The 26,297-nt window shown below is 46.1% G+C and overlaps 1 protein-coding gene across 1 annotated transcript in view; it reads left to right on the forward strand.

The window, feature by feature from the left end:
• The first annotated feature begins 733 nt into the window (after positions 1–733).
• The window catches only part of FAAH2 (fatty acid amide hydrolase 2), a 153,714-nt gene continuing 128,150 nt past the window's right edge, over positions 734–26,297 (forward strand). The window contains exons 1-2 of the mRNA XM_086942244.1: positions 734–997; positions 13,751–13,833. Of these exons, the coding sequence (XP_086798370.1) occupies positions 794–997; positions 13,751–13,833 (287 nt within the window). The 5' untranslated portion in view covers positions 734–793. The remainder of the gene's footprint in view (positions 998–13,750; positions 13,834–26,297) is intronic.

Consider the following 26,297-nt stretch of genomic DNA (forward strand, 5'->3'; position numbering starts at 1 on the left):
ACAGAGGGCACTGGGTCACCGGACCTTCGGCCCATGGCCGAGTGCCCGCAGAGCCAATCCGCCCCTGCCCTCAGGGTCCTGTTATGAGAGAGAGGACTATAGTATTATGAGTGAATTAGTGGTGCAAGACAGCCTGCATTGTACTCTATTACTGCTGGCCTGAGCTCTGGAGTTTTCTGATTGTAAGTGTGACCAGTCTATGTATTTATTTGTACTACTGATGCAGAATGCCAGAGAATGCAAAGGTAAGTTCTGGTGTGGATGAGATCCTCACGCACAGAAACGTAAAGGAGCGCTTTGGAGCAGTCTGCCGTCTCCATGACAGCATCCCTCATGGGCATGCTTCTGGCACTGCTCAGAGCTGAGGCAGTACTGAGGGCCTGTCTTGTACAGCTATGGTTCTTTATCTGCTTCAAGGCAATAAATGAGCTTAGCATGAAGCGTCACTCCAGGTGTCAGACATAAGACACACTGTAAACATGGAAAAGTCACGCCTAAGCAGGTTGAAAGTAGGCAGCTCTGTAAAGGTTGGCATGCTCAGGTGGTTCTTGTCCTAACCTGCAGCCTGAATCCTCACCCAAGATGGCCGCACTGAGCGCTCTCGCTGTTTTAGCACAATGTCGAGGGCGGACATGCTGGGGTCAGGCACAACATCAGCGGGTCGTCGAAGATGGCGGCGGCAGTTTCGCTTGTGCTGGGCATGCGCAGTGCTACTGGAGTGTACCACCCGCCCCCGGCCCGGCTGTGACTGTCCCCTGCGGCCGTCTCGCGCTGTCACTCAGACACTCGTGCCATGGCTCTGTCCCACCTGGAGCGCTGCCTGGTGCTGCTGCTGCGCGCGCTCTCGCGCTTCCTGCTCGCGCTCTTCGCCCTGGTCGCGCGCCTGTCAGCGGCAGTTGGGGGTCGCGGGTGCGGGCCGTTGACTGTGTCGCCCCCGACCGAACCACTGCTTCTGCTTCCGGGGGTGCAGCTGGCCCGGAGGATCCGGCGCAGACAGGTACCGGTAGATACTATTGTGGGGCGGTGTGGTTTTATCGGGAGGACCCCAGAGCTTCCTCATGGGCAACGAACGCCCCCTGTCGTGGCGGTCACATGGACCCGGCCTGCGAGTCACGTGATGAGCAGGGATTCTGGGAGTTGTAGTTGAGGGGGCTCCATTGGCATAGCTGGGACCCCACCAGGAGACAAGCTGTGTATTCCGCTTTCTGATTGGATATTGGGCTGTGAAGAGGGGTGCAGGGCTGCTCTTGATGGAGGATGTATCCTGCTCCAGAGAAAAGGACTCCAGCCCTGATCTCTGGCAGCATTGCACCCCTAGCAACAGGGTCTCTTTATTTATTTATTTTAAAAGTTGTATATAGCGCTAGCTTGACCCGCAGGTATCAAAGCGCTTTACATACACACAGTAAACAGCAGAAGGATATACCTCTATTTGTACTTTATTTTCTCTTATAACCTGCACACTTGTCAATTTGTCCTCATGGCACCTTTGCTACCTCATGTATTTTGTTGGCTCACAATTGTCACTTTTACCTCATGTAACTTAAAGTCTGCTTTTGTAATTTGTTCACGTGTAATGTTCTCCTCATGTAACAGTTCTGTTCCTTGTGTGAAGCGCTCTGACGCCTTCGGGTAAAGTCTGCGCTATATAAAATCGCATAAATAAATAAATAACATAGAAGGCTGGCAGTAAGTAAGCAAACCAAGGATAATGAATACAGCATGAAAAATAAATAACTGCAACGGAGGGGGAGAGAAAAAAGAAAGAAAACAAGGTGATTAGCATAGTCCGTTCACCAACAATCCTTGAATGGGAGTCAACTCGGATATTGAGGTCTAGGTTAGTTGACCTTGGTCAGGAAAGTATTTGTTTAGGAGATGGATTTTCAGGTCCCTTTTAACCCCTTCGATGCTCATGACGAGCTGAGCTCGTCAAGTCAAGTCAAATGATTTATATAGCGCGCTACATACCCAGAGGGTCTCAAGGCGCTTGGGGAAGGGTGGGGAATTACTTGTCGAATATCCAAGTTTTAAGTTGCTTTCTGAATGCTAGGTGGTTCTGAGTGAGGCGGAGGTGAGTGGGAAGTGAGTTCCAGGTTTTAGCTGCCAGGTAGGAGAAGGATCTACCTCCCATGGTGGTTTTGTTGATGCGAGGTACAGTAGCAAGGGCTTGGTTGGAGGATCGTAGCTGTCGGGAGGGGGTGTAGAAGGAAAGCCGTGTGTTGAGGCATTCGGGTCCAAGTTCGTAAAGTGCTTTGTGTGCGTGGGTTAGGAGGCGGAAAGTAATCCTCTTGTTAACGGGGAGCCAGTGGAGTTTTTTCAGGTGACCAGAGATGTGGTCTTTACGCGGGATGTCTAGTATGAGTCTGGCTGAAGCGTTCTGAATGCGTTGGAGTTTTTTCTGGAGTTTTGCGGTGGTACCGGCGTATAGGGTGTTTCCGTAGTCCAGGCGGCTCGTGACCAGTGCGTGGGTGACCGTTTTTCTAGTTTCTGTGGGGATCCAGCGAAATGTTTTTTTGAGCATGCGAAGAATATTGAAGCAAGATGAAGAGACGGCGTTGATTTGTCTGTTCATAGAGAGTGAGGAGTCCAGGATGACGCCTAGGTTCCGTGCGTGGTCCGTCGGGATGGGTGCTTTTCCAAGGGCCTCTGGCCACCAAGAGTCATCCCAGGCGGAGGGGGAGGTACCTAGGATAAGGACTTCTGTTTTGTCTGAGTTCAGTTTTAGACGGCTGTGATTCATCCACTCGGCTACTTCTTTCATTCCTTCATGTAGGTTGGTTTTGGCAGTGTTAGGGTCTTTGGTGAGTGATAGGATCAGTTGAGTGTCATCAGCGTAAGAGATGATGTTGAGGTTGTGTTGGCGTGCGATGGCCGCGAGGGGGCTCATGTATACGTTGAAGAGGGTGGGGCTGAGTGAAGATCCTTGTGGCACGCCGCAGATGACTTCAGTGGCTTCTGACTTCAATGGTGGGAGGCGGACTCTTTGGGTTCTTCCGGTGAGGAACAAGGTGATCCATTCCAGTGCTTTTCCTTGGATTCCGATGTTTTTGAGGCGCTGTAATAGGGTGCTATGACAGACTGTGTCGAAGGCTGCGGAGAGGTCGAGGAGGATGAGGGCGACTGTGTCTCCATTGTCCAGTAGAGTTTGAATGTCGTCTGTTGCTGCGATGAGGGCGGTCTCAGTGCTGTGTTTGGCTCGGAAGCCGGACTGTGAGGAGTCGAGGGATTTGTTGGTTTCGAGGAAGGCGGCGAGCTGGTTGTTGACAGCTTTCTCGATGACTTTGGCCGGGAATGGAAGAAGCGAGATGGGGCGGTAGTTTTTGAGTTCGGTGGGGTTAGCTATGGGTTTTTTCAGAAGGGCGCTGAGTTCGGCGTGTTTCCAGCTTTCCGGGAAGGTCGCGGAGTTGAGGGAGCAGTTGATGACGTCTCGGAGTTGTGGTGCTATGATGGAATCTGCTTTGTTGAAGATGTGGTGAGGGCATGGGTCTGTGGGGGATCCTGAGTGGATGGAGTTCATCAGGCGGATGGTGTCCTCAGTGGAGATTGGGTTCCAGTCATTAAGGATGTTCAAGGGGGGTGTAGGTTCTGCAGAGGGTTGGGTGGGTTGGTCTCCGGGTTGGTTGTCAAAGCTGTTGTGGATGTCTGCGATTTTGCTGTGGAAGAATGAAGCTAGGGAGTCGCAGAGGGCTTGAGAGGGGGTGATGTCGTTGGAGTTGGCTGAGGGGTTGGTAAATTCTTTGATGATGTTGAATAATTCCTTGCTGTTGTGGGCGTTGTTATCAAGATGGTCTTTGAATGCGGTTTTCTTGGCAGATCGGATTAGTTGATGGTGTATGCGGGTGGCGTCTTTGAAGACGCCCCTGGTGCTGATGTTTGGGTCTTTTTTCCAGGCCTTCTCGAGTATTCAAGCAGGTTCAGCACAGGAGGGGAAAACACCTAGCAGCCAAGGTGTTAAAACAGGAGAAGGAGGGTTTGCGTCTGAGGACTCCAGGGAGAGCGTTCCACATCCTGGGAGCGTTGCCAAAAAACGATCAGTGTTGGGTGGTTTTCTTTTTCAGTTTCGGAGGAATAAGGAGTGAGTTGGAGCTTCTCAGTTTTCTGGATTGCCCTGCTCTTATCAGTTTGTTGTTCAGGTAGTTGGGGGCCAGAGAGTGGAGGGTTTTGTGTGTGATGCAGGCCAGCTTGTAAATACAACCCCCTTCCATAGGAAGCCATTTGAGGGAGTTGAGCGCTGGAGTGATGTGTTCAAATCTTTTTACTCCAGATACGAGTCGAGCGGCCATGTTCAGCACTGCCCTTAGTGGGGCTAGGTGAGCTTTTGGAGTCCCTGTTAGGATGGCGTTCCCGTAGTCGATTTTAGAGAGAACTAGGGATTGGACTACTGTCTTGACGTCATCATGGGGAAGACAAGGTTTCAATTTCTTGAGGTGTTTTAGAGGGAAAAGAGCACTTTTTTGCAGAGTTTTTGATGTGGGCCTCCATAGATAAGTTCTTGTCAAGGGTGATGCCTAGAGATTTATCTGAGTCGGATAGGACGAGTGGCAGTTTAGGACAATCAGATTCTTGAGTCACTCTTGGATTGGACAATGGTTGCTTTTTGGAGAGAATAGGATTAGTTCTGTTTTATCTGGGTTGAGCTTTAAGTGATTAGCGTGAACCAAGTTTGGATCTCAGTTAGAGTGGCATTGAGGTGTCGGATGTCGCTGGGAGGCTTGATTTTGAAATAGATTTGGGTGTCTTCAGCGTAAAGGTGGTAATTCACTCCAGCTTTTTTCAAAGATGATTTTGAGGGGCTCCATGAAGAGATTGAAGAGGGACGGGGAGAGGATAGAGACTTGCGGGACCCCAAATGTGACTTTTGTTGGCTTCGAGAGACAGGAGTTGATTTTAATTTGTTGCGAGCAGTGTTGAAGGAAGTAGGTGAACCCTTTTAGTACTGTGCCATTGATGCCAGAGCGCTTCGACAAGGTCTCCAGAAGCGCTGGATGATTTACTGTGTCGAATGCCGCTTATAGGTCAATAAGGATGAGTAGGCAGGCATCACCTTCTTCTAAAGCCTTGTGAATATCGTCAGAAATGTTGAGCATAGCTGTTTCTGTTCTACAGCCTTTCCTGAATCCTGATTGAAAGGTGTCAAGGAGGTGGAACTCATCAATGTGTTTGTTGAATTGGTGGAGAACGCATTTCTCCAGTGTTTTTGCAAGGAATGGGAGGTTGGAGATAGGTCTGAGGTTGTTAAGATCATTAGGATCGGCCCCTAGTTTCTTGAGAATGGGTGTGATTTGTCCTAGTTGAAGGAAGTCTGGGACACAGCCTGAGGTGAGAGAGGTGTTGATGATTTTTGTCCAGAAAGGGGAAATGGTGTGGTTGAGTTCTTTTATAATTGTGGATGGGATGGGGTCCATAGTGTGGGATGAAGGTTAGAAATTATAGTGAATACCAAATTTTCCGACATTAGCTCAAAGTCAGACCAATGCGCATTGTTTTTTACCTGGAGGCAGGCCTGATTGTCCTTGTTAAGAACTCTTTCTGAATGGTCAATGGTGGTTAAAGGGGGGCAGGTCAAGAGGGAAAGAGGGTTAGCGGTTTGAACGAAGGATTGATCAATTTTTGAGACTTTATTAATGAAGAAGATGGCAATTTCTTCACATCACTCATTGGTGGCTTTGATTTCTTGAGAGGGAGTGCAGTTTGTTTGGCTTTTGACAACCTTGAAGAGTTCTATCGGTCTGTTTTTCACCAGATCTAGTTGGCTATGGAAGAAAGACGACTTTTCACTGAAAATTTGTTTTTTGTATGCCTGTCTAGCAGATTTAAGTTGCCCTAGGTGTAAGGTGGAGGGGTTTAGTCTCCACGACCTTTCAGTTTGTTTGAGTTGACTCCTTTCCTTATTCAGATCCACATTAAACCAGGGTTTAGATTTGGTTTGCCTCAATTGTTTGAGTTTGAGTGGAGCTACTAGGTCTAAAACCTCTGTCATTTTTTAGTTAAGGTATGTAGTAAGGTCATCAGCCGTCCATGATGAGGGTTGGAGTTGAAGATGGGCATGAATCCTGGATTCAAGTTCGGATAAAGGGACTTCTTTGATGTTTCTGGGTCAGTGTTTAGTTTTGTCATCACGAATAGGTTAGTGGCTGACAAGTGCGTCAATCTTGAACAGAATGAGGTGGTGGTCGGACCAGTCAATGGGAGAAATCGCTCTCGGAGAGACCAGTTCATTGTTTGTAATGATTGCATCCAGTGTTGCACCTTTGATGTGAGTTGGTTTATTGCAGAGTTGTTTGAGGTTATATATTTCAAGTAGGTTGGATAGGTTCTGGACAGTGAAGTATACTGGGTCGTTCCAGTGGATATTGAGGTCACCCAGAAACAACCGTTATATTAGGTCTGTTCTTCAGGCGTGTTTGTATACAGAGCGTACGTTGAGGAGGATGCATTTTAGGGTGTCGCCGGTGCTGGCGCCGGCGATGTTGGAGGCAGTGGTGGCAGTGAGGGTCTGGCGGCAGTGGAGGCAGGAGAACTGGTCATGTTTGGCGAGGCCTGTTGGCATGCTCTAAGTCTTCCAGGGTTGAATGCGAAGAGGGTGGTGGTGTCGTAGCGATGGGTAGTGGGATGTCCAGGGTTCCTGACGGTGGCCGCGCTCCGGCCGAAGAAGGGCTTGCCTTTGGTGCGCCGGGGGTGCAACCGCGCACCGGCCGCCATTAAGTAGGGAAGGTGGGAGGGTGGAGAGGCTGGGAGGTGAATTCCGTGGGAGAGGGGCTGCAGGGGTAGCAGCAGCGAAAGGTGAAAGGAACAGGCAGGCACATTATGTACCCTAATGACATGATTACTTTCATGGAGCTGTGTTTGCATGCATCAGTGTTCTCTCCAAACCTCTGTCACATTCAGCCACTGACCTGAGATTCCCAAAGTCCCACTGCACATGTTGGCATAGCAGGTCTGCGTGGTTTGGCGGGGGGGGGGGCAGTGTGTCCTAGGGATATGTTTAAACGTCTGTGCTTGCAGCTCCAAAGATCCAGCTACCTGCTGGATACTGACACAGATTGCGCGTTCAGTTCTACTCTGATCTCAGTGCTCAGCTCGGCACCACACTTTTTATATGTCGGTTTGTTTGGGCTTTCTGTTCATACATTTGGATTTGATCGGGCCAGGCCCTGCTGTGAGTTGTAAACATCGCTTGGTAAAATGTTATCCTAAAAGCATTGGCTCTGTATGTCAGCAATGTGAACTGATCTTTTTTGCGTTTCAGTAGATATACTGATAAACACAGGCAGGAGGGAGCAGCTATTACAGCTGCGCAGGGCATGTAGTGACATGCATGCGTACAGCCAATAAGAAGTCACAATTTGTTTACTGTCTGCAGAAGGCCTTTTTTTGCTGCCAAAATGGTAATTGTTGTGTTCATCACACTACGGAGCTTATTTCGTGATTATTTCATAAATTAGTGAAAAGCTGGAGGGTCTGTTTACGGGCCCATTCCACCAGAGCAAACGCTGCTACCGCTGTGATGGCATGAGGTGTACCGCCTTGAAAATCTGCCAGGCGTCTATGTGGGCATCACTCCCTACATCACTAAGCATTACTGCTGAATAGCCAGTTCTGGCAGAATAAGCATTTTGCAGATCTGTTCTGCAGGGTTACCTGGTCTGAGCCATTCCACAGACCCATCCCCTGAGAAGGTACTGCTTTTGTATTCATTCACCAGATGAGTTTCAAGATTTATTTAGAATTGAATGGTTGATTAGAACCATTGCAACATTAAAACAATCATAAAAAAATGTAAAACAATTTACGTAGTGGTATCACCGTGCCTCAACTGCAGAATTTTGAATCAGTAATTTTCCCATTTAAGAAAAATAATTTGTGGACTTGCTTATATATAAAGGTCATTTGTTTATGAAAATGCAGAATGGCGGACCAGTACCAGTTAAACTTGAGACATATCGGAGCTTAGAAGAAGGAGTTTGAAATCTTGCCATGCAATCCATGCAAAGTACTTTTTTGTTTTTCTTTCTAAAAGATGTATTTAAAGTGCAGAATGGCAATGTTGGAATATAGAAGAGGAGTTTCAAATCTTAAGGTGCCATCTAGACAGTCTGCAGTGCAATGTACATTTTTGTAAATCTTTTAAAAGAGAATGCAGAAACACTTAAGGTAACATATGTGCAAAAATAGCAGGTTGTTTAACTAGAAGAGCTTTACCCCACCAATAATTGGTTAATTCTAATATTACATCAGCAATTAGACATTTCCACGGTGGCGTATTCACAGTGAGCAGGAGAAGATAGAGATGAGGGATTCCATTTCACTGTTGAAAATGAGATATGTACAAATGTAGGGCATTCTGAGATGCAGAACGCAGTGATGCTTAAAGAGTCCCCGGCGTGCAGATGTAATTCATGCTCAGTGCATGCGCTCGGTTCAGGGGGTATTTTCTAGCTTGGTTAGGAATTTCACAAAGCAACAGTTCAGTTGTGTGTCCATTGGCGGATCCTCGTTTAAAGATTTATAGTGTACTAATTCTTATATTGTTATTTTTTCGTCACTACCTCCCCGTGTCGGGAGTGGGTAGTCTGCGCACCTGCTGCCTTCCTTGGATGTGGTAACTGTTTCTCAGGCTCCCTTTCTAGAATCAAACTCTTGTTCCTCGTTACCCATGGCCACCATGGTGGGCACAGAAAGTACCATCGAAAGTTGATAGGGTAGACATCTGAATGTATCGTCGCTGTCACAGGGACGTGTGATTTGCCTGGGGTTATCTAGAATCAACAAACCGGCCGGGCGAGCCCGGATTGGTCTTGGTCTGATAAATGCACGCATCCCGGGAGGTCAGTGCTAATTGGCATCTATTAGCTCTAGAATTACCACAGTTATCCAAGTAACGGATGGAGCGATCAAAGGAACCATAACTGATGTAATGAGCCATTCACAGTTTTACTGTACTGACCGTGTGCACTTACACATGCATGGCTTAATCTTTGAGACAAGCATATGAAACTGGCAAAATCAAGCATTCACCAGATGAGGCATCTGCGTTTTCTTTTTTTTTTTTAGTTTTAAAACCTTTATTGATTTCCACACAAGTAACACAGCTGTATGCCTACAACCCTGGGGCCGGCAGCAAGTGATGAAATGACTTTTACTCGCAGAATACAGCCTTCAAGCCAAAATCCCGGGGGCCCGGCAGCGGGTCAGGATTTTTTACTTTCAAGGTAATCGACTCGTGCTCAATATGAATAGTAAAAATTATCATGTGCAGTATAGAAATGCATATTTACAAAACTAGTAAACAACACTCGCCCCCCTGCCATATCGTCAAGTTAGTAGCCCTGGATCTATACTGCTTTTTTCCACCTAAGAGTTCCTGCCATACACCCCATCTGTCCACAGCTATAGGAACCCATCCCACACCAAGTGCAGAGAGACATCAATGGAATCAAATTAAGCCTTACATGAGGAGTACCACATTCATAGAGCCGTATCTGGTAAATCGTTGACATATGTTGATCTGCCCGAAGGTCAGAGCCCCCCTGTCCCAGCCAAGTCACAAAAGGTACCCACACATCTAAGTGTCTAGACCTGCTGGGCAATAATTCCCAATAAGTCAAAAATTGATCTTTGCAATATATGACCGTGTTTATCCATTCCGCTACAGTAGGTGGATGCAATTTTTTCCAATGCAACGCTGCCTGGCATTTTGCAAGCAACAGCAACATGGATGTCAATTTACGGGAAGCTCTAGGTACATCCAGTACAAAGCCCAGAAGCGCCACAAGTGGAATAGCCTGCAGTTGTATGCCCATAATGTTTCCAATATGTCTAAAAAATTTCCTACCAGTAATGCTCTATCGGACTGCAAAGCCATGCTAAATGGAGGAATGATGCTTCCTGTGCCCCACACTTCCAACAACTCGCATCTTGTTGTCGACCCATTCGATGTAATTGTATAGGCGTACAATAAGTTCTATGCAGGTAATTAAAATGTATAAGTCGTAACCTATATTTTGGCGAGAGATGTTCCAATTGAGAACAGCAGAAGTGCCACTGTTTGTTTGTAATCTTAATATCAGCTTCCCTTTCCCATTCAGCCTTTGAGATGCTTAAAATGATGGGGGATGATTCTGTTATGTTATAGATTTGTGTTATCAATTTCCAAGGGGAATTATTGGACAAAATATTTTCCAGCACCGGTAATGGGGCCGGAGCACATGGGAATTCAGCATATCTCGCTCTGCACGCCGCCCTGAGCTGATAATACAACAGCATATCAGATGCCGAGGGTGTATCTGGCTCACGCATCTTCTGAAGAGACGAGAACTCCTCATCTGGGTTTAGATCTCGTCCAACCATTAAGCCGCGCCCCCTTGCGCGTTTAGTGATAGCCTTGTCCATCAGTGGACCAATTAGCGGATTGCCTCCCAGTGGCATAGATGGAGCATATAATTCTTTGTGGCCTGCCCGCTTTGCTATATTTCTCCACGCCCATCGTGTTTCGACCAAATTTATGTCGAAGTGAGACCGTTTATAAGGATGGTAAAATGCTGCATTCAGTGGAGTGTGCGCAGTTATATCTAATTCTATAGCCACATGTGGTTGGTACAGGGTTGGATGTTGCCAGTAGTGCAAATACTGTGCTCGTGCACTGTAGGTATGAACCTCAAAGTCTGGAGCCCCTAGGCAGCCCTGGGAGAATGAAGAGTCAGTAGCTTCCAGGAGACTCTGGGTAGTCTTCCCGCCCAAACCAATTCAAGGATCCCCGTTCGGAGTTGTTTAAAGAAGTGAGTGTTTAACGGCATGAGTATATTTACAAATAAGTATAATAGTTTGGGTAGGATGACCATTTTCGTAATAGCAATACGCCCCGTTACTGAAAGCGGCAATTGCTTCCATCTAAGTATCTTACCTTCCATCCAAGCGATCACCTTCCGATAGTTGGCTAGCCATATTTCCTTTATGGATCTACTAATCCATATGCCCAGATATTTTGTTTCACCTGCCGCCCATTGAATAGGAAACTCAGTCTCACATTGTTCGGTATTATCAGTGAGTGGCATCAGCACGGATTTGGTCCAGTTCATCTGTATCCCTGTCAACCCGCCATATCTGATCAATTCTCTCATCACTATGTCGAAATTATCTTTGGGGTTAGTTAAATAAATGGTCATGTCATCCGCGTACATGGATATCAGTAATCCTCTCGATGTAAAGCCAATGCTACGGTGTGTAAGGTGTTGTTGAAGCCTCGCCGCTGATGGCTTAGTAAGAATCGCAAATAATAACGGCGACAAAGGGCATCCCTGCCTTGTTCCCCTCGTTATATCAAATTAATCTGATATCTGTCCAATCACCTTCACCCTAGCCGTTGGGTTGGTGTATATTATTTGAATTTGTTTAATGAATGTGGGACTAAAACCCATCCTAGACATTAGGGTGAAGAGGAACTTCCACTCAAGAGAGTCGAACGCTTTTGTAGCAACCAGCAGCGCTGCTACCGCCTGGACATGTGAGGCTAAATAGTGTGGTTGCCCGAATATCACTCTAAGATAGTGTGACGTAGACCTGCCCGGTATTAACCCGTATTGACCAGGCAGTGCAATCTGCGGCAGCATGGGCTGTAGTCTATTAGCTAGGAGTTTAGCATATATTTTGGCATCCAGATTGATCAATGATAGCGGGCGATAGGAATCTGGCCTAGTAGGGTCTTTATCAGGTTTCAATAGGGTGATTATTGTGGCCTCTCTAAGGGTGGGGGGAACACACATGTTTCCATTGCCTCCAAGTGTACCTGAAGTAACCGGGGGGCAATAATATCTACGTATTCCTTATAGAAGGCCGCGGTAAGCCCGTCCACCCCCGGAGACTTATCTGCTGGCATACCCAGATATTACCTGTCACACATCTTCTACCGCGATGGAAAGTTCCATGTATTCTCTAGCACCATTATTGAACCATGCTAATGCGATAGTGTCCAAATATTCAGAGATGTCCGAATGTGATGGGTTTGTGTGGGAGGTATATAGCGACTGAAAAAAGTGAGTCATAGTCTGAAGAATGTCCTGTGGAGTTATGACCACCCCCTCAGTACCCACATGCAGCTCAGTTCTATACTCTGATCCCCTCGAGCGCGAAGGAGGTTAGCTAACGTTTTCCCCGCCCTGCCTCCCTCACCATAACGTCTGGCCTGAGCATATTTGTGTAAGTATGCTTTTTCCCTTTCCGCCTCCTCCTGAAACTCAGTCAACTTTGCCCAAGTGTGGCCTATGTGGTAGTGGATGGGTGCTCTTGGTTTTCCTTTTCTAAATCTTTAATGTCTCTTTCCAAATTTCGTAGTGTGTTTCGTATAGTTCTTAGTACTCCCGTCTTTAGTGACATGCAGTGCCCCCTAGCGACCACCTTCAAAAGCCTTCCACAGTGTCCTAGGCGATTTCACTGATCTCTCATTTAACTTGAAATATTCAGTCAGTTTCTCCCTGAGTTCTTCACGAAAAACCTGGTCCAGCAATGCCTTTGACAGGAATCTCCAGCTAAATGGCTGTATGTATTGCGGTGGAATTTTCAGCTTTATTTGTGTGGGTGCATGGTCTGAGAATGTTCATGGAAGGTGTGAAGCCTCTGTGACCGAAGAGTGCAGGTCTCTAGAGACCAGCCAATAATCCAGTCTTGACCAAGCGTTCCTGTGTGTTGTCATGCATGTGCCTTCTCTAACTGTCGGGTGGAGCATTCTCCATGTGTCCACCAACTCGAGGTCCTCTACAATGTCTAATAGCACTGCCGCTGTCTTAGGGTGATTTTCACGAGATGTACCTTGTCTGTCAGCCGTAGGTGACATTATAACTACATTAAAATCCCTGCCCCCACAGTATCGCTACCTTCCCCAATGTCTGCAGTTTCTGCCAGATATGCTGGAAGAAAGTTGGGCTATCCACATTAGGGCCATACGTGTTCACTATCACAGCCGGAGTGTTGCAAAGCGTTCCCTGGGGTAACACATATCTACCTTCGTTGTCCATTAAGGAGGAGTGCGTCTTCCATTGTAAACCCCTGCGGATTAAGATGGCTACACCTCTAGAGCAGCAATTTGCTCTAGTGTGCGGCCATTCTGCTGCTCATCGTGGCCACGCCCCTCAGGCATCTGCGGTTAGAAGTATCTATCAGTAAAGCAAGTTGCTAACCTTCTGTAATGCCTTTTCTGGTACAGACTGTATCTAACTCCGAATTCCTCACCGATCCACCCTCCACCCCATTTTGTGGAGTGGACTCATACTGTCCATGAATACAATTCCATATATTAGAAGCTTCTTTACATTGTTATATCTCAATTTCTAAGGGCTCCACGTTCATTGGTGTGGAGAGAGTTCAGAAAGAATCTGACATCAGTGCGCAGAGGTTTCGCAAATATAGGGGCCCTGACACCATATCTGGGGTGAAGCGTATCCATTGTGGAGCCTCACAACGCTATCTATTGATGTGCGAGAGAATTGCTACAAGAGAATCTGGATCCAGTCCGATGCCCGGGGATAGTCACAAGGTGACGAATCTGCCGTGGGGGTCTCTCTACCAGAAAAGGTCTTATCGAAGGTAAGTAATTTGTTCATTTAGGCATCTTCAATATTTACTATTTTGCGTCTATCTTTCATTGGTAAATACTTGTAGAAGAGGAACAGTCCTCGTGATGAGTGTGATCTAGAATCTCGAGTGAGGCGATGGCCATGCTGATCTCATCATGCTTATTTTGTCCTTTCCGCAGGTGAAAAGTGTTGATGTGGTGCAGGCGTACATCAATAGGATACAGGAAGTAAATCCCATCGTTAATGCCTTGGTCAAGGATCGGTGAGTATAAGTCATCGTACCCTGGATCTGTATGAGATGAGCTGGGAGGCAGCCGTGGAGCACCTTAAACATGACATCCATGACCACTCCTGTATGTACATATGTCTGTGACATCATTTCATTGTACGGGACCAAGTAATATTCATTTGTTTCTCATTTCGTGTTTCCAACCTGTTTGTTCCTGATGTCCCTCTTAGTTAAATGAGACCCCAGTGATAAGTGGAGCTGGTGTGCATCCCGTGCAGATGGAGCTCAGTGGGCCCAGGAAGCAGATATTGTGTCTTCTTTCACAGGTCTTTGTAAATTCTGCAGCTTTTTCCTTCTGAAAGCCTGCAGAGGCTTACTCACGTGTCGGGGATATCAAATGGTGTTGTACCTTTTAACTGGCCTGAGCAGAGAATGAGAACTAAGATATTTAGTACTGGCAGGATTCACTGAACCTTGGCAGGCCAAGAACTGCTCTGTTTCCACTCTCCACCCTCTAAAAATGGTTGAAGTTAGCTGTGCGCTCAGTGGGGTCCACACTAGTGGCAGCTCCTTTTAATAGGCTTAGCAGCTACTTCCCCTTGGTTCTGGGTCTTTTATATTTTTTTTTATTCTAGCAGTGAATAATAATTTATTATTCACACTTGGTAAAATAAAAATGCCGACTTCCTTTGGATTCAGCAACAGTCTCTGATGGCTGCTGCAGGCATCAGAGAGAGGTTATCAGGGCTGGCAAAATCTCATCCCTGACGCCTCTGTGCATCCCCCGTTTGTTACGTGGTAAGCGTCATAGCGGAAGGTAGACCTGGGCGCTGCAGGCTTAAGCTCTGCAGTGTCCCTGGCTACACACCATTCGCCTGTCACCCCACCCTTTGCCAACTTGAAAGAGAGTTGGGAAAGTGTAGGGTGGAAAGCAGAGACTGAAACCTGGTCCCTGCAAGAGCGCAGGTGTGGGATTTCAGTTTCGTGCCCCAGTGCTGGTAGCTGAGAGAAGCAAAGAGCAAGAGCCCAACCAGAACCTGAAGAAAGGTAAGTAGAAAAAAAACAACTTCAAAGCTTTTAGATTTTGTGTGTTGTGCATGTGGGTTAGAGTTTGTGTTTGTGGGTAACAGTGTGTATGTGTGTGTGTGTGTGTGTGTGTGTGTGTGTGTGTGTGAATGGGACTGAGTAGGAGTGAGTGAGAATGACTGGGGCTAGGTCAGCCAGTGAGATTGAATGAATCAGAGTAAGATTGATTGACTGAGACTGAGGGAAAATGAGTGGGACTAAGTGAGTCAGAGAATAAGTGAGACTGCGTTAGCCAGAGAATGATTAAGACAAAGAGAGTCTGAATGAGTGGCACTTAGTGGAAATAGTGAGACTAGATTAGTCAGGGTGAGATTGATTGAGTGTGAATGAGTGGGGCTAAGTGAGAATGAATGGGATTGAGTGGGACTGAATTAGTGAGTCAGAGTGAGAACGAGACCAAGTGAGAGTGAGTGAGTCAGAGTGGGACTGAGTGAGCCCTTCCGAACTCACTGAAAAGTCAGGCTCAATCACTGGAATTCGAGCCAAAACAACGCCTTACCACTTTTAGAGGCCACTAGCCGCCACAGGTCTGTGCATAAAGATTAGGATACTCCATTTTGGCCAAAGTGTATTGGTGTGCCAGCAGCATTCCACTGGTCGGTGTTTGCCAGCTCTGTGATGCTTAGGTGGTGACAGAACCATTATGGCCCTGACTGAGCAGGGCTACCTGCTAGCTTGCCATGCCGTGCTTAGGTTGTCTCCTTCTAACCAGTATTGGCTTCCAGTATGGAATGCTCAGCTCGCTGAATGGGAATGCCTAGAATTTGATAGGAATGGGCTGGGTGTAGAGTCAGATCTACTGAGAGACTGGGGTGTGAGGGTTGTGGATGGCTGTAAACTCTTGAGTTGAGGTTGAAGTGGATTAGTGGCACAGTGGTGCTGCTGGTGGCGGCAGTGGTTGAAGGCAACGATAAGAGGGTGCCACAAAGTGAACCTTCCGGTTCCTGGACGAGGATAGCTGGATATTGAGATAGGAGGAAATGAAATGGGGTGAGGAACAGGTGCATAGTAGATGATAAGAAGTGCTCGGTTTGATGCAGTGTGCTGCCACCCAGAACTGGAGTGTACGAAGGCTGCCAATTATTGTGGTTTGAATGTGGGAGGTGAAGGATAGGAAGATAACAGAAATGTTTCATCAGCAGAGAGGGGGTAGGAGGTCCCAGGAGAAGATGAGAGGAGCAGGACAGAAGCCTCAAGGGCTAGGATTGTGCGGTGCCAAGGCTTGTGGAGTGGCCACAAAGACAGTGATGGGGCGCAGGTGACTTGGTAAGCACTATCAAGGAGGTTTTAAGGAAGTTTAAATCTACATTGTTTATATATTGGGGTGTATTAGAGCTCACTTGTATGAGGAAGGTGATGAGTTTGTTCAAATGAAGCGTCTCCATGACTGCAGAAAGTATAAAAGGAGTGGAAAGGACACTGGAAAATGGTTTATGAAAGAGTTTGCAGATGGTTTTTACATTGGAGAAACTGCCTGTTTGAAGTTGGCAGGCATGAATAGGCCAGAAAGAAAGTTCTGTTTATGCTAAAGAAAGAATCTGATGGAGGGATGATGAGAGACGGGCAGGGTTTGATGTGAGACAGAGGGTAAGCCAGTGGTGTCTTGATCCCTGGTTTTGGAGAAAGTAATCAGCCTTGTGTTGAAGTAGGCTGAGCCTGCCCCGTCATCTGAGAAGGTGGCGCATGCTCCTTCGTAACCAGAGAGGTGCTCAGTTACGACTTTTTTTGCCATTTATGATAGAGTGATGCAATCAATCAAGTACAAAGCTGATATTGGAATGGAATTGGGAGCAGAGACTGCTTTGTCTGGTTTGTAGTATTATATTGTACTGTAACATTTATTTAGGGCTTGATTCCCCAGACAAGGCCTCAAAGCTCTCATTGCTTTCAAATACATAGTTGATATGGTCTTGGACAGTTTGGGAGGTGTTGGGTCAAAGACATGCTTCAAACTGAGTGTGGTGATCACTGCTGTGCATAAGCATGAGATGTTGCAGAGAGTGTGAGAGCACAGTCATACACACATATGTACCATTTTAGGATTCATGCGTAGCCTGAGATCATCAAATGGTGCATGTCATGTGCATAGGTGGAATTCACAGGAAGTATGGTATGAGGTGTACACCCAGAAGCGACAGGATCAACCTCTAGGGGCTCTGTTAATAAAGCAGGTTATGTACTCTGCGATGGCCACCCAGAAGCAGGGAGGAGCACAGCCACAGAGGCACCGCTGGTCAACGAGAGGCTGTGAGCTTACAGTGAGTGGGTCTGGATGTGCATCTTAGCACACTGTTTATCCAAGAGCCCGGTCTTTTTGGGCCATCTTTTAGATATAAGTAGGAGTCAGGCAGATTTTGTAGGCTGACGTAGTGCCTACTGCTGTACAATGAAGTGATCCATGCCCCTCTCATGCTCCCAAAGGTTCCCACTGGTGGGCAATTCCTTGTTGGCCCAAAGCCTAACGAGTCTGGTATCCTACACATCCCCTTCTAAAAATGTCCTCCAGCCATTTTTAGCTTTCGTTACTATTGAACAACAGAATGGAGAAAGACTGTGGAGAAAGGAAACTTACCCTGCTCCTGTTGATTTTGCAAATACATAGATTTGGGAGTGGGCTCATTTTATACACTTAGCCCAGTCTTTGTTGGATTTATGAGGATTGCAAGAAACAGTGTGTTTTATAAGTCTCCACAATTTGTTTCATTCCTGTCTCCCCACAGCCTCTTCCTTCTCCCACCTTCCTGAATTAACTTTGTTCCCAACTTGAGCAAAAGGCGCTTGACACAGACAGCAGTTCAGACTACTCCTGAATCTGCCTCTTTGAATGTTGTGCTACGACAACAAATGATGGACGGAATGCTGAATGAATCAAACATTTACCCCCAGTCAAGAGATCTGGGTTAAATCCATCGTTCTTTTGCTCACTACTCCACCCTAGTTTGGACCCAGCCATATGCAAATTAGTCTTGACCCTCTGCCTCATGGGAACAGTCCAGCCCGAACTGCCATGCCGGATCCTTCCTGGACAGCAAACTAGCATCCTGGGACTGGTTTCAAGGTAACACCCCTCATCAGTCAGGCTAGGTTGAATCCAGTGGCACAGCGGGCCCGGGACCCACGTGTGGGCATACCCAGCGCACTTAGAGCAAAAGTGCAACAACAACAAATGGTGGACTTTGAATGTTGGCTGCAGCCATCAAAGAGTAATGACTCGGTCCTTTGCACACTTCAGCTCGCATGTACCGTGGGAGAGCGGAGCTTTGGACCATGTTCATCCAAGACTTCTGATCATAAGAGCTAAGTAAAGTTATGGGGAAAACAGACAAAAATCAATGTTCTCCTAGGCCTGCTTTAAGCAGCCCGTTTTCAGTTACCTACTTAAAAATCTATGGCTGTGTTAGATATAGGGTCTGCTTAATGCCTGGAGAGGGTCCTTTCGCCCACTCTGATGTAGTTCTGGATGTAGATTTGCCTCGTGAACTGACAGACACTGACCTGGGGGGAGGTATATGGTGAGGCTATAGCATGGAGGAGGAGTTTCATAATAAATGTGATGTAATCTGAATGATTTTACATTTGAATATTTCCCACCCCTTGCATTACCCCTGTCCCATCTAGTTCTGTGTCCTGCGTCCGTCCACAGCCCAGTCTCCCAGCTATGTCTCTTGGTTTCAGCAGACCACCATCTCTGAAGATTGCTTTTTACTTGTGACATTAGCCATGTCACGGACATAGCTGTAGAAGGTGAAAAATCAGGAAACTGGTAGGGCAATGTCTCTTCCTTTTACATATCTGCTGAGTCTGTGAGCTAGTTGGGTGAAAGTCTCAGGTATGCGACCTGCAGGATATCTTGGGTACAAAGTCTGCTTTTATCACCAGCTAAACGTGTAAAACAGATGTCTCTTCATGGCACGGATCTGCTTTGGAGGCCGACCCTGCTCCGGATTCTGCACCTGATGCATGATGTGGGAGGGCAGATTTGATAAACAGGCGAGGAGGCTGATTGTATTTGCCAAAAGGGCGTTTTTTTATTATCCGTGATAGGGGTGGTAGGTCGGTCAGGATGTATTTCCTCCTGCTCTTCTCTCTGTCCTGTCTCTGTGGAGCTTGATGGGATTTCAGAGGAAGGTGTTCCAGGCTCCTCCTCAGTATTAGGGGATCTTCCCGGAGGCTCACAAGAGAGGAGAAAAAAGGAGCCGTCAATCACTGTTTTTGGGGAAGATATGTTATAGTATACCTGTCACCACACCTTGAAGTGCTTTACTGATCAGGTCTCAATGGCTTGATCCTAATGTGCTGGTTTAAGGATGTGTATTAGTTAGGCAGAAAATACAAGGTGTGCATTAACAATCCTTCATACCAAAGTCGTGTCACACAGGAAAAGAAAGTTGTAAAGTCAGGTTCATGGTCTACCATGCAAATTAAGGAAAGTGCTAATTATTCAGGGAATTCAATAGAGTGCGAACTATTCAATGAAACAAAAAGTGACATGCGGCCTACACACATACTTCTGAGACTGGTTCCTCAATTTACTACCTGTGCCCTTTCTCGTGCTCGCTTCCCTCGCACCCTCCCCCTGGTCCCCAGAGACGCTACCACTCACCGGCTCCGCCGCAACTCCCCTGAGTTGTGGCCGCTCTCCAGCATCCTCCGGTGGGCACCACCAGTCCTCGCACCACCGCTCGTCCAGTTCCTTTGTCTCCTCTCAGGGCATCCTTGTGCCTCGGTCCTTCTTCATCTGTTCTTTTGTCGTTTTCGCATTCTCTCTTCCGCTTTCCCTCCTCCGACTCCGCTCCCGATACTCCTTCACTACCGGTCCGAGATGCCTCCTTCTCGCCCTCCCCTCCTTTCATTGGGCTGGGAAAATGACTTGCGGGTTTGTATCCACCCACTTCCGGGTTCAAGTCGAAGTCTCGCTGTGAAGAGACTGGACAGGGGGAATGATCTTGTAGCCCTAGATGTGCCTTCATTTTCCTATATACCTCTTTTGGAGTTGAGTGTCGAGAGAAGTACGGGGTCTACGGGGAAGGTCCTCCCATGGCAGAATAAAGGTGAGCCCCGCATGCACTTCTTCACACATGATTTTAATCATATTCGGAAGGCTGTAATCCTATTATGTGCATTTTTGGTTTCTTAGATCCCTGCGGGCACAATACCACCTCCGCACCCGCAAGTAGGATGGGAACGTGTGAAACAAGAGTGGGGGCTTTGCTGAAGCCAGTCAGACTATAATGGCATTTTCTAATATGTACCAGTGCTTCAAATGAAAAGAGGGCAAAAGGTGGTAATTGAGTTTCAATATTTATTGTGCTTTAGAGCTGTGGCCCTGTCCATTTGTGTAATTCTTCTCCTACCATGAAGAACGGCCTGGCACAAGCACATGTTTGGAAGAAGGGGCAGGGCAAGGCGTCCAGTCCCCCTTAAAGTAAGTGTGAAGCAGCTTTAAATCTTTACCATTAGGCCTATGTGGGGCTATTTACAAAGCACGACTGTTACTCCAAGGAGTGTCCTGGCGCTGCTGTCCAAAGAGTGTCAGCGGGGAAAGAAGGGAGAAAACTTGGGCCTGGAAAAAAGCCAGGTCTTGAGCTTTTTCCAAAACACAGGTGTTGCCTTAATGCACCTCAGGGTCAGTGGAAGTTTGTTCCAGAGAGAGGGGCCCAAGAAAGAAAGTCCCCGCACAGTACCAATAGCTTGCCCAACTTACTTGCCATCTGTTGGAGGCGTATCGTAAGATCTCTTTTGTTCTACGTTGGGGGTGTATATTGCTCCCAGCACAGTGGTTTTGCCTCCCAGGTTCCCCGTTATTAAAACGTAACGGCCCTCATCATCAATAACAGTGGAGGTGCCATTGAATGGTACCCTTACACCTGGACAGAGCCATATTAATACCCCCCTAGCAAAAGATGAATAGGTTGTTGCATACACTTGTCCTCTCCACTTTTTCTGGAGCTTGGGTGCTTCCCGTCTTGTCAAATAAGTTTGTTATTCCATCTTGAAATGAATTTTGAGATTGAGTAAGTTATTGCGTGCTAGAGCATTCGATAAGGTACCTGGTCCTGCGGGGCCCCAATAGACCTGTATTAGGAGAATGCCCCTTTGTGGGCCCCTAAAAAGGACCAATGTTTTGATGCAGCGGTATCTTCTAAAGTTCCTGCCTCCTGGCAGATTGTTAGCATGGTTCCAGTTTTTAAGAAAGGCAAGAGGACGGACCCCCGCAGCTTCAGACCCATATCACTGTTCAATTCTGTGATACAAATAGTGGTACTTATTGTCTTGAACAGGATATATGAACGGGTGCATTTAAATGGCTTCCGCAATGTTGTACGGTTTGGGTTCAGAGGGGCTCAAGAACAGTTTTTGAATCTCCACCTGATTATAGGGAGGTACATGATTGCTAAAAAGTAATCACTACCTCGCTTTTATTGAACTTTGCAGCGCCTTTTACTGTGTTAACCACCCCAGATGATGGAATATTTTAGGCTCGATTGTCCTGCTTCAACCCGTGGTTGGTAGAGTTCTTGGGTCCGCTGCACCATGGGGTTAGGTACGGTATAGATGGATATTGTACTGAACCTTTTGTTCCATCCTGGGGTGTACGTCACGTTGTGTTTTGACCTCTACTTTATTTCTTCTGAATAGAAACGGTTTGAATTATTTGCTAACATCACAAGGGAAAGATCTGTCCAAAGTGAAATCTACTTTTGTCCCAGCTCTCCTTTACACAGACTTTGCCATCTTATCTTCACATACAACAAATGGCCTTCCAGACCTCATAGACAATTTTGTTATGTTTATGGACAACCTGGATTTTGAGTTTAATATGGCAAAAATGTATGATTTTGCTTGTGGTCAGCCAAACAGTAAAATAAAAAACCTCTCAATTAAGGGGAAAAATATCACCAGGGTCCATGAATTTTCCTATCATGGGATAACATTTGATTCCCGCAGTAGTTGGCTTCCCTGCATCCCTAACAAGTGCCTCGGCTTTAATCACTCCCTTCGGGCCCTGTGTGCACTTGCGGCAAGCGTTGGCAGTAAGCCGATACCGCTCTTGATGAAGTGTATAGGCTTCAATATCTTCCAGTTTGGACCTTTGGTGCTGCCATATGGGGATATCATGATTGCTCCAAACTGCAGGAAGAGACTGCTTTTGTAGACAGTTGTTAGGTTTAGGCCCTTGTAGTCTTCGTTATTTTCCCTGCAAGGAACAGGGCACAACCTATGTGGAAGGCGAAATGAAGCGTGCTCTATGCCTACTTTGGGTTGTGTTGTGGAGCATTCAACATTACTCATTCAATTGTGATGTTACTACTGATGGTCTGGCTTGTGATTTTGGGTATGAGATCCTGTGACTGAACTATATCAAGAGAACTAATGTCGCTTTTAGTAGACCCGACCTGTACACGTCACCCCAATGGGTGGGCGAGGGGGAAGGTGCTAGGATACAGGAGCTCTTTATGAAGTCTGCATCTGAAGCTACAGAGAGCACAGAATTGAAAAAAGGGACTTTGAGAGATTATATCGTTTTCAAAACATGTCGGAGGACTGAGTCATATTGATCTGATAAAAAGTAATTGGAAAAGGTCGCTCCTAACTAAATTTTGCGCTCGTTTGATTAGAATGCAAAAATAACAAAGGATGGACAGAATGCAGAACAATGTCATACATTCACCCCAGTACAGAGATATGAGCCATTCCAGTTTGGACCCAGCCATTTGCAAATCAGTCTTGACCCTGTGCCCAATGGGAACAGTCCAGACCGAACTGCCAGGCCAGGTCCTCCCCGGAGCAGAAATAAGCATCCTAGGACCGGTTTCAGGGTATAACCCCTCATCAAGTAATGCATCTAGGGGAGGGACAAACACATGAAAGAGGAAACCCAAGGAAGGTGACTCATAGGAAACAAGCAAACGAGTGACAATTAATCCAATCTGTAGAGTAGCAATGGGCGGTCTGCAAGCACCTGTAAGGTATCAAGCTCTCGCAGGAGACCACACTACACTGTTGTAGGTTAGGCCGAAAAATAACTTTTAACTGAAGAAGGGTGTAGTATAAAAAAGCATTTCAAAAGTGTGTATTATCACACAACCTTCATCAGATTTACTTCAGCCATTTAAATGTGTTTCCTTGCGACACACATGCATTGGGAATCTTTGAAATGAAGTCCTAGTGAGCAGAAAGCATCCCAGATACATTGTGATTCTGCCACCAGTTGGACTGTGCACAAGCTTATATTTATTATGCACATTTGTAAAAGGAAGGCTCGTGTAAGACATGAACCAGCCCCTGCTTTATTACACTTTGAGCTCCATTACTAGAGTAAAGGAGCCGTGTAAACATCCAGTGCACGGTACACAGACATGTCTGATGTTACTACTTGTGCTGCAAACCACTCTCCATTGTGCGGTCTGTACATTTATGCAAAGTGTTGCACCCTTCCCTGTGCTCAGAAAGCAAGCATTGCGGCCTGAGTGGGGCAACATTTTATATTACTGGTGTTCAAGTGATAAAAAGCCCATTGTGAGAAAGTGCCTCGCTTTTTGTAGTCATTTTATTTTGTTTTTGTTTTTGTTGACTGGTCTTGCGGTTTCTTTAACTGCACACTGGGGATGACCTAGACCCAGTGTGTGACCCCTTTAAAACATGGTGATATTGGCTAACACCTAATAGGCATACTTTATTGTCCAGAATGACCATAGTTTATTGGTGTAAGAAAATATACCAATGGCATGGCAAGTTAGCTGTGAACTGCCAAACAGCTTAAGGCTTACCTGTGTTGCCTGACTCTTACAGCTTGTGAAACCAGAAGCCAACTTATCAAAAGGCACCTTTTCGATAGGAAATAACTCTACTTTTAAAAATGGAATATGTCACCCCTAAATAGGCCTTGCAGCCCACTAGTTAGGTGCCTAATGTTTAAAAGTGGTCCATGCAAGAGTTTATTGTTGACATGTACCGACAGTGACTAGCTATTAATAAAAACTATATCCAACCCGAAGAGCTGTGTCCTATGAGAAAAAATGAAGTTCAGTATAAAATCACATCTCTGCCAACTTTGGTTTGGGACAAGCTACAGGATAATTCAAACAATATTTTTTTACGTTTGTTAAAAATCCAATTCCATATTGAAGTCATATTTTTTAAAAATATTTAGGAAAACTATATTTTTAAAAGCTATATTTTGTGTGCATGAACCTCCTGTTGGCTCATTGTCATTAGCTTGCCAGCAGCTGACCTGTCAGTACGTCCGCTTAATGAGGTGTGAAAAGTGTTCCCAGAGCAGAAACAATCGATTAGGCCTTTTGGCAGCAAGACCTGGTGTGAGGTTTGTGACACACATCAGCTCAGTCAGGCAACAGGGGAGGGATAAGCAACTTCATGAACTTGAAAGCTATCAGTGTGAGGCCTGCCCATTCATTATTAATCGTAAATAGAGACTTGGGAAGAGAAGACTTTTGTTTCCTGGTCTCTCTGTAGCCAGCGAGGCACCATTCCAGTAGGAAGCGGGGCTGCTCCCAGGATAAGTTTGAGATACCTGCGAATAGTATTTTATGGAGCCGCGTTTTTCTTCATTATCGGATGTAAGAGCACCTTCAAATATGTGAGTACAGCATTTCTGCTGTACAAGAAGCTCTTATTATTTAATAGACTAAACGTTTGCTACACTTATAATAAGAATCAAGGCCACATATAGAGACACACAACCCATTACCTTCTAGACCTCTAATAGCATGGTCATCTGGGCAGGGCCAGGAATATTTCTCAGTCCATGTTTAAAAACTCACTTTTATTAAATGTATTACTAAAGTTTGATGTGGTAGTGCACTGTCATTTACATACAGTATATTCTCTATTGAAATCGCCTCAACCTTTCGCACTAAAATGCAGTTGACTGATAAAACTATATAGCGCATAAACAATGTTTGGAAATTGGGTTTCAGCAAAAATATTTATCATCTGCATATCACGAAGTGAAGTGTTCTGATTTGTTTTCATTCTATTACAATTCACTTATTAGTTACTTCAGTGTTGCGTTAGAAAAACAGCCTGACATCTTACAGCCAATCATTTCACATGCTTTGCTCAGCAAAATTGTCCCACAGTTCACTGTACACAATTCTCTAATAGTCAGAGCGATGGAAGCAAATGCAGGAAGACGAACTGGCTTTAGAAGTCTGTCTCTGAATCCAGAGAAATTGTGGACAAGATAAAAACATGATTTAAAGGCATCTTTATTGCTCATTCACTTTTGGAGTGAACAAAACAGCTGTTATTTGTTAGCTCACTAGAAAGGGCAAGTTGGCACTAAAAATAGCTGGCTGTGATGAAGTCTGACTCGCCATAACAAGGGGGTGAGTAGATTTCTCGAGGTCTGAGTTTGCCAAAGGCAAATGGGGTGTGTTGTAAAGGTGGGAAGGTTTGGTTTTTGGAAAGTTTTCCCCATTACTTAGTGCGTGTCCAGGAGTCACCCCCACTCACTGGCTAGTGAATATTTCAAATGTGACACCTGACCCACAGCTCATCAGAACAACCTGTGGACCTGTGGAAGAACAGAAGACTGGACTTGCTGGTTGAGACCTTTGTGGAGACATAAAGGGCTGGACTTGCTCCCAGTTGTACTTAGGACTATGAAGTGGATGTGTGTGGCCACAGGAACTCAAAAAGCTTCCTTTTCCCATTGTGTCCAGCCATCCAGTAGCAACTGGACCTGAGCTTGACCATGCTGGGGACCTCTGTTGGAGTGAGTCCTGGCGCTAAGTGCTGTCCCTGATGTCCTGTGAGCCTTGGAATTGACTAAAAAGAGATGCTTCAGAAACTCAGAAAAGTTGGAACTTAAAAACCTTTTGGACTTCTAAGACCTTTGAAGCATCAGTGGGATCTTGCTGCAAAAGTGTGCAATTTGGAAGAGACTTTGCCAGCTATAGCTTCACACTTGCCCTGCTGGAGAATTTTGAGGTCCATAGAAAAGACTAAATCAGAAATCTTGACTGTGCAAAGGTGATCAAGAGTATCTGCCTGATGCTGTGACTTGCAACATTTTAATTACACCCACGCAGAACTTTTCTTGCCAAAACCAACGGCATCAGTGGGAACTCATCGAGTGGCTAGCCAGCTTTGAGAGCACACGGGTGAACCCAGCCCGCCGCCTGGCTCCACTGGAGGATTTTGATTTCCATTTCATGCAAAATCAGAAGTTCAAATCGTTGACCAGGAGGACCTGCTTTGTGTGTCCGACCCAGACTCCATCGAGCTCGGCCTAAAATTGCACCTGGGCTCCGGTCAACTGCGAAGAGTGATTTCTGATTGAGGCTTTACTTTTTGTTGGAGCTATTTGCCTTAAATATTCAAAAATGGGGTTTTCATTGTGTTGTGTTTTACATTTTTAACTGTTAAGCCTCTCTCCTCTACGA

The sequence above is a fragment of the Lissotriton vulgaris genome, chromosome 10 (genome assembly GCF_964263255.1).
Source record: "Lissotriton vulgaris chromosome 10, aLisVul1.2, whole genome shotgun sequence".
Classification (NCBI taxonomy): domain Eukaryota; kingdom Metazoa; phylum Chordata; class Amphibia; order Caudata; family Salamandridae; genus Lissotriton; species Lissotriton vulgaris.